This window comes from Fringilla coelebs, assembly GCF_963513975.1.
Source record: "Fringilla coelebs genome assembly, chromosome: 1".
In the NCBI taxonomy this organism is placed as follows: domain Eukaryota; kingdom Metazoa; phylum Chordata; class Aves; order Passeriformes; family Fringillidae; genus Fringilla; species Fringilla coelebs.
The window spans coordinates 53,824,588-53,833,181 of NC_140028.1; the positions used below are offsets into that span (position 1 = coordinate 53,824,588).

The following is an 8,594-nucleotide window of genomic DNA, read 5'->3' on the forward strand; positions in this document are numbered from 1 at the left end:
CCTGTGAAGAAATTCTACCGAAGAACAGCTGCGCAACAAAGGCTGCGATGTGCGCTCCCGTCGGGGCAGGGGCACACGGAACAGGAGCCGGAGAAGGCGGCGATGTCCGGCCGCCGCACGGGGCCGAGGATGCCGCAGCCACGTTTGCTGACCGGGCTTTGGGGCGAGCAGCACACCACGGACGGGAGCTGCCGCTGGGGCAGGAGGACCCCCCGGGACCCCCGCTGCCGGCGGGGACAATGCGAGGGCCGGTGTCACACAGCGGGCGGCGTCGCGCCCTGTGCCGAGGGCGGTGCCGGGCGGGGGCGGCCGCCGGGCGGGCGGGGGGGTGCGGGAGCCCATAAAGCACCGCCCGGTGGGACGGCGCCGCGCACAGCCGGGCTGGGCGGCGGGACAGCGGGCGCACGGCGGGGCGAGCGGCTGCAGCCATGAGGGAGATCGTGCACATCCAGGCGGGACAGTGCGGAAACCAGATCGGGACCAAGGTGAGCCTGAAGGGGAGCCGCCGCCTGCCCGCCGCTTACGGACCCTCTGAGCGCCCGGGGGACGCGCCCGGTGGTTCCCCGGGGCTGCTGGAGCCCCCGGAGCTGCTGCACACCGGGGGCTGGGCTGGTCTGGGCTGTGCCAGCCGCCCCCGCTCCCCGCCGCCCGCGCTCCGATGGCGCTGCCGAGCGGCGCCGGGCGCGCCCGGGGCACCGCGCATCGCTCCGCTCCCCGTGACCATAAAAGGCCTTGGGAAGCACCGAAACCAAACGGGACAGCTTTTTAAAAATTGTTCTAAAAACTATTTTTCTGTTTGAGCCGGCCAGGCTGCGGTTGAGAAGCGCGGGAGGGCGGCAGAGCCCGGGCGGCCCCCGGGGCGCGGAGCCGCCGCCGCCCGTTGGGTTTGAACGCCGGTGCCCGCCCGGCTCCCGCTGCAGCGCGGGCGGGGAGGGGCGGCGGGCGCGCCAGGAATCCGGCAGCTGCCGCCGCCCCTGGCCCGGCCCGGCCCGGGCAGGGAGTTCCCAACCCACTTCTCGCTTTTCCTCCCTTAGTTTTGGGAAGTGATAAGTGATGAGCATGGCATTGACCCAGCCGGAGGCTATGTCGGTGACTCAGCGCTGCAGCTGGAAAGGATCAATGTCTACTACAATGAATCATCTTGTAAGTGTGGGATGGGGACGGGGAGGGGTGCGGGACGGGGGGCTCCGTGGTAAGGGGCACAGGAATCGGAAGACGACGGGCTCATAAAGCCATATTGCACATCTGGCCGCACTCCTCACATGCCACCAGCCCCCCAGCTGCGCCCAGCTCAACAGAAAATATTACCTATTTTCTTACAAACTATTAAGATGGCTGGGTGCAATCTCCCCAGACACAGAGAAGTGGCACAAGGGGCTGTCCTTAGGGTCTGGAGGTGGAGTTTTGTTTATTATTTAACATTACAGTTGGAGTTTTTTCTTCAAATATGTGATTACTTTGCCAAATGCATTTCTTCAATTACTCCAAATTAAACTGTTGGTTACATAAGCCCGCATGTATAGTACTCTCTCTTTAATTTACATGAATGAGAGGGTTGGGCCACAGGTAATAGAGAACTGTTTCATTAATGAGATGGCAAAAGGCATCCAAGTCCTCAGAGTCCTCTGCTGTTGAAAGGTGTTAACGGTGTAAAATGGGGATCTGGAGTCCTTCGGTCTGTGGACATGAACCTGCAAGTGTGAATGCTTCATCTTTTGTCCAGCTGGGTTAATTCATATTATTTACCTGAGTTTCCTTGAACAAATTCAACTTGACACAGATTGTTTGTTTTGTGCTTTGTGGTAGATGTGCTGACTACTACTGTTTGCAGTGTACACCAAGTAGCTCTTTCAGTAGAGGAGAATCCTTCAAACACAAAAGCTTGTGGATAACTTGAACATAAGCACTTCACTCACCCTGATATTTACAGAAAAGATTACCTACTTTCTTAAAAAGAACAAGTAAACCCTTTTTTCTAATCAGAAACTCCCTAATACCTCTTGCTAATAAAGAGCTTACAAAATGTAAAATTTGTAGAGTCCAAATTATGTCAGGCCTGTTTTCCAAGCTGAATTGATTTATTCCTATGGAGGTGGGTTTTTCACCACCATGCCTTTCTGTATAGGAAGTACTTACATATGTATGAACTATGTGTTAGACTAACAATATGAGATGTAATATATTTGTGTATTAAAAGCTATTACTCTGCTAGTTTGTTTCTGAACACTAAGGGCATGCTTACTTTGTGTTGTAGCCCACAAATTTGTACCAAGAGCAGTCTTGCTGGACTTGGAGCCGGGAACCATGGATAGTGTGCGCTCTGGTCTTTTTGGTCAGCTCTTCCGGCCCGATAATTTCATCTTTGGTACGTGGATGTTTCTCTGTAAAAAACAGACTTCTGCAACAACTGTCTGATTACCAAGTGAATGGTCAAAAAGCATTCAATCTCCCTGTTCCAAAGGGATCCTACTGAGAAATCCTAATAGCTAACAATGGGATTGCAATTATTATGTTAGCCAGTCAAAACATCCTGTTAAGTGGAAAAGTCATTCTTTTGTTGATCATTCCTTCGGTTAGCAAACTGCTGGAAGTTTCCTATAGTACTCAGAGAAAGTACATTTTCTTTCCACATATATGAACTCCAGAGAAATCCTGAGGCCAATTCTTCACAACAAAATGCACAGAAATTCTGCAGAAAATGGAGGGGGGAGGGAAAAACCTCAATCACAAACCAACCAGACTACCCTTCACTTAAATTCACATTAAATGCTTGAGTACAGAATTGTTTTTAGGCTGTGTAATTAAACTTTTTCAGTATATCCTTGCAGTGTAGTAACAGTGGAAGAAGATAATCTGTAATATAGAAAACACAGATGTAGCCAGTTACTGGGTTAGTTTCTAGCATAATGAGGAACAGTCTGAAAATACGTGGGGACGTTCTGGTTTTGCAGTGTTCTTGCAGAGGGTTGTTTTTACTTTTACTGCTTTACTTTGGACTTCCATAGTACTTTGCATCTAGGCTTAAAAATGCAATTACCCTTTCAGAGCATCCTTATGAAGCACAGAAGCATTGTCAGTCCCTTTGCACTAAAGGAGGAACAGCATGTGGAAGTCAAGTGAGCCACTTGCTGAAATGGGAAGTCTGAATGAAAGCTACCATGTCCTTTTGGTTTCCAAGTCTGCACTAGCCACAAACACAATTTGCTCCTGACAAGGCAAGCTTAGGTTGGAACTCAGTTTGGTACGTTGTGTTAACATAAGGAAGGAACAATGCCAGGGACAGACAGAGGAAAGATAAACATGATTTGGACGGTATAAAACAAACTTAAATCTGGGTTGTTGGGTTGGAGAGGGGAATGAAAAAGCCAGAGCTACTTTAAGTCTTTGACTTAAAACTTTTAGGCTATCCATGTTGTTCTCCTATAAACTCCATGGCAGTGATGTTAAGGATCTCTTCCAAAGGAGCTGTAAATTACAGCATGTAACTTAAGGAGTAAGCTTAGGGAGAAAAGCCATAGACATAGGCAGCTTTATGAAGTCTGTTTCTGTGTTCAGGTTTTTCCTTTCATTCCCTTTCACCTGCACGAACCACACAAGCCCTCTGAAAGTGAATTCACCTGACCTATGGAAATACCTGAACTGGAGCTTTGCAGTTTGGCACAACACCAGTAAAACCAGAGCAAAATCAATTCAGAATGTCTTCAACAATAGGCCAGTTTGCTGTACTCCCTTCCTGCCAAGATAACAATGAACCAACAGCATGTGATCCACTCGTATCTGTCAGAGGCCCCTGCCAGCATCAGGCACTGTCCTCCCAACCTGCTGAATAATGTAAAATGGCTGAGCGCTGAAGTAATGAACTTCTGTGTCAATAGCCAACAAAGCATTTTGTTTTCTCTTTTAAAAATCTGGCCTGGGCCCACAAAGGCTTTTGTGGCAGGAGCTGGCAGTCCCATACTTGCTGTAGCCCAGGCTGTATGGGCTCATTCTGATGGGGGTGTTTTCCACCTCTGGTCATATAAACCTGCATGTGCCCACTTCTCCACAGCAAGTAACCATGGACCCTCTGTCAGGATTTCATGCAGGGGTATTGAGTACATGGTCACACACTCCAGATACAGGAATTTTATATCAAAACAGCAAGAAATTTGAGAAGGACATGAAATAAAACTTATTCTTTAATGCCTGTGTTGACAAGGTAGTGATTTAATAGGTGAAGAACTGCAGGTGGAACAATCTTGCTGTATGAGAGCAGTAGGCACACAATTGCCCACCAGGAACTGCGGTGAACACTGATGTGTCTCCTCCTGTTAACCTGTTTTCATTTGTACATTTTTGTATTTGTCATTCTTTTCTTGTGTACACCCTTGCTAGATTTGTTACAGAGATACCACTCCAACCTAATTCATATGAACTGATGGGGACATCCAAAAAATAGCTGTCCAGAAGTTAAAGGCAAGTTCTGCAGCAGGGCTGTTCACATCAAGCTCCTAAGTGTTAATGTGCTATTGAGCTATTTCACCAGGCTTATCTTACATTTTGAGCAGTGAAGAGAGAAGAGGAGTGAAAGAAGATTGTAGGAAACAAGTGCCATTTTAGGGATTAAAAAATAAAGTCACTGTTTGACAAATGACTTCTCTGCATGTTCAGCTCAACCTGAACATGCGTGATAACCTTACAGCGTGTTGAAGAAAGAAATATTCATAGAAGGACCTGGAGGTGCTAGGAGCACAGATAAGTTGTGGGATTGCTCCATGTAGATGGACATGGGCTTCCAGGATGGACAAAAGATTTGAGAGGTCCTGAGTTTTATGGGCACAAGCTCATTTTCCACCCAGAGAGTTTATCCCCAGTGAAATTTGATCATTTCTATGTGTTTGTGTCAGGTAGGTAGGTACCTGATAAGTGGAGGGCATCCAGCAGAGTTTCACAGGATTGTGATCAGGATTTCCAGATTTGTGGCAGCCTTGTCAGGGCCTCCAGGGCTGAATTGTCATGGGGTAAGAAGGCTGGAGCTTCCAGGGCATTTTTACATGCTCTGTGTTGTGGTAGCCTTACAGTGCTGTAGAGCCAGTGGTTCTGGAAGGATTAGATAACTGGGTGCAGAAGCAGGAAATTGCCAGTGAAAATGCTGGAGATCCCAGGCACGTGGCTGTCTAGTGGATGGAGTGTAGAGTTGCCACAGGAGTAGCTCATAGTTGTCCTAAAATCAGAATTTATGTCCATTAGGAGATCAATGCCTTCTGCATTTTGGAGTGATGTCTGCTTGTTTGTGTGCATCCTGATGTGCTTCCCAATCTGTAGTAGGGGACCTGCTCAAGCAGGCTGCAGGTGTTACAAACATATCTCATTCTGGAAGGATGTTACTTTGTGCTTTGCCCAGCTGGACAGGAAGTGCTGAGCTCCCTAGGCTCAAAGAGAGAAAAATATAGCAACACACAGAACAATGCATTAAGTAACCAAATACACCACGAGGAAACCAAGCATTTATGCAGTGCAAAAAAGTACATAGCATTTCAGAAGTGTCCCAGCCTGCAATTTCCCTGGTTCCTATGTTTGGCACCAACATGGTGTTGTGGGAATTGAAATGAGAAGTGGTACTAGGAAGGGAAGGGAAGGTCTTGGGGAACAGCACAGAATTTGCCAGCTCTATAATGAATTCTGAAACCATTGCTCTGTCTGAACACCACTCCCAGGAGTACCCTAAGTGAGTTCAGTGGCACAATGTATGTGTGTAGTAGACACTGTGAGGAACAGGAGTACTCAAAAATTGATTTTCCAGTTTAATCCTCCTCGTTATCTAACAAATAACAGAACAGTGACATTAGCAAGTGATCCACGCTGTTTATCTTAATAAACTGATTGGCACATTAAACAAGAAGGGGAGCCTTGGGAAGAAAAGAATGGACTCATCACTTTTCTGAAATATCAGTAATCCAGTTTTCCAAGTCATTTTGCATATCCTGAAGAACAGTGAGTTTGTAAGGAAATTGGCAAAACCTAAAAGACACTTAACTTCTAAGATTTTGAATAATGTCCCTGAAGCTTCTGTTGATCACTATTTTCATTCAGGCTAGGTAACCATGAATTTAAAAAGCTATTTTTCCTGATAGAACAAGTTAAGTAGGATTTTGAAGCCCGGCTTTATTCTTGAATGACAATGTTTTCCCTTTGACTCACAAGAACAGTCCAAGAACCTCTCACTTTAATTGAGATACATGTATCTGTGATTTAGCTTTGCATGCATCATGGTCCTTACAGGCAAAAAGCATTTAAATATCAAACAGTCATCTTGTGTTTACAGAATCATCAGGGCTGGGAGTGTGAAAGTTTTCAAAACAAGGAGTTAAGGCTATCTTTGCATTTATGGAAGGTAAAATGACAAAAAAAAAAAAAAATAAAACAACAAAGGAAAAAACTCCCAAAAACAAAACAAACAAAAACCCCCCAAAAAGCCCCCATACATCCAAAGGCATTAATGAAAACTACCAGAGATTATATAAAAAGTTTATGTTAATACTTACATAAATATTTGTAGGCAAAACTGAAGAGCACGGTTACCTACCTGACAGATTTATAGCAGCTTTTGTTACAGATGTGAGTCTATTTAGCATGCAAATATGAAACCTTGCCAATAATTTTGTGTATTTTCTTTCCCTGTTGTATCTCACTTTAGGACAAACTGGTGCAGGAAACAACTGGGCTAAAGGACACTATACAGAAGGGGCAGAGCTGGTTGACTCTGTGCTTGACGTAGTAAGAAAAGAGAGCGAACACTGCGACTGCTTGCAAGGATTTCAGCTCACTCACTCCCTGGGAGGAGGGACAGGGTCTGGCATGGGAACCCTGCTCATCAGCAAGATCCGAGAGGAGTATCCAGACAGGATAATGAATACCTTCAGTGTCATGCCTTCTCCTAAGGTTTCTGACACAGTGGTGGAGCCGTACAACGCCACGCTTTCGGTCCACCAGCTGGTGGAGAACACGGATGAAACCTACTGCATCGACAACGAAGCTCTGTATGACATTTGCTTCCGCACCCTGAAGCTCACCACCCCCACCTACGGAGATTTAAACCACTTGGTCTCTGCCACCATGAGCGGGGTGACCACATCCCTGCGTTTTCCGGGCCAGCTCAACGCCGACCTGCGGAAGCTGGCGGTCAACATGGTCCCCTTCCCGCGCCTTCACTTTTTCATGCCAGGCTTTGCTCCTTTGACGGCGCGGGGCAGCCAGCAATACCGGGCGCTCACGGTGCCGGAGCTGACCCAGCAGATGTTCGATGCCAAGAACATGATGGCAGCCTGTGACCCGAGGCACGGCCGGTACTTGACGGTGGCCACCGTCTTCCGCGGCCCCATGTCCATGAAGGAGGTTGACGAGCAGATGTTGGCCATCCAGAACAAGAACAGCAGCTACTTCGTGGAGTGGATCCCCAACAATGTCAAGGTGGCGGTGTGTGACATACCTCCCCGTGGCCTCAAGATGGCCTCCACCTTCATTGGCAACAGCACCGCTATCCAGGAGCTCTTCAAAAGGATCTCGGAGCAGTTTTCTGCCATGTTCAGGAGAAAGGCCTTCCTCCACTGGTTCACGGGAGAGGGGATGGATGAAATGGAATTTACGGAAGCAGAGAGCAACATGAACGACCTGGTTTCAGAGTATCAGCAATACCAAGAAGCAACAGCAAATGATGGAGAGGAAGCGTTTGAAGATGATGAAGAAGAGATCAATGAATAAAAAAATTAGGTGCGAGATTTTTCCAGGCCAAATTCTCAAATCTGGATTTCTGATAATTAGGCTTGTAAATCCATACTTGCGTTTAAAAAGTAATAAAAAAGGGAGCATGAATTTCAGGTGTTAGAAGGGCTCTCCAGAGTCCATTTGGATCACTGAGGATGCTCAGCATTGCTGGAAATTGGGCCATTTCTATTCATGAGGCAAATGTAAGGCATTCAGTTAAGACTTTGGCCTAAGAGTCTGAACATGGAGATTGCTGGTTTGGGATCTTTTTTCTTCAGGGTTGTCATCTCTAAAGTTGCAGAAGAGAAGATGTAAAATAGGCATGAAAATCTACAAATTAGAGCTGCACTATTTTCATCCAATTATGAGTAAGAAAATCTTGAGAGCTTGAAGTATTCTGTACCAAATGTCCAAAACTAAACTGCCAGAAACAAAATTTATTCATAATAAAAGAAAAAGGTTTTAGATATTCTGTACAGTAACTGTTGACAGTGATATTTGATTCCAGTCCTCTAAAAATAAAATAAAAATTAATAGTACTCTCTCAAGCAGAAGTGTTCTGGGCAGTCAATGCTACATTAATGTGCAGTGAGCTGCAGGCTAGAGGCTGGATTTGTGTGATGTGACTTCTCTCTTGCTACTTCTGAATAATCACAGGTGATATCTGTGATATATAGATAAATCTGATAGATGTATCTGATATATAGATGTAATCCCTCCATTTATGATGTGTTCATCATAAATCCCTGGGGTTTAAAGTGGCACCCCAATATCTTGTCTTTCTGGCTATCACCAGCTGCTAATGTTAGTCCTAACTCTATTTCATGCAGCCCATGTAGCTGAAATCCAGA

General features: G+C 46.3%; 1 protein-coding gene across 2 annotated transcripts; it reads left to right on the forward strand.

Moving 5' to 3' along the window:
* The first annotated feature begins 367 nt into the window (after positions 1–367).
* TUBB6 (tubulin beta 6 class V) lies at positions 368–8,594 on the forward strand. 2 transcript variants are annotated; one of them, XM_084215128.1, is made up of 4 exons: positions 368–485; positions 1,035–1,143; positions 2,255–2,365; positions 6,677–8,594. In XM_084215128.1, the coding sequence occupies exons 1-4, from the start codon at positions 429–431 to the stop codon at positions 7,738–7,740; spliced, it is 1,341 nt and encodes a 446-aa protein (XP_084071254.1). In that variant the 5' UTR covers positions 368–428; the 3' UTR covers positions 7,741–8,594. The 2 variants fall into 2 exon arrangements, with proteins under 2 accessions (XP_084071254.1, XP_084071255.1); XM_084215129.1 differs by lacking the exons at positions 368–485; positions 1,035–1,143; positions 2,255–2,365 and adding an exon at positions 3,082–3,116.

Bases quoted from the DNA above. Each gene is read 5' to 3' on its own strand.
- TUBB6 (XM_084215128.1), top strand. From the start codon at position 429: ATGAGGGAGATCGTGCACATCCAGGCGGGACAGTGCGGAAACCAGATC. The intron at 1,144-2,254 runs GTAAGTGTGGGA...TTTGTGTTGTAG, and splicing joins CTACTACAATGAATCATCTT to CCCACAAATTTGTACCAAGA. The intron at 2,366-6,676 runs GTACGTGGATGT...ATCTCACTTTAG, and splicing joins GCCCGATAATTTCATCTTTG to GACAAACTGGTGCAGGAAAC.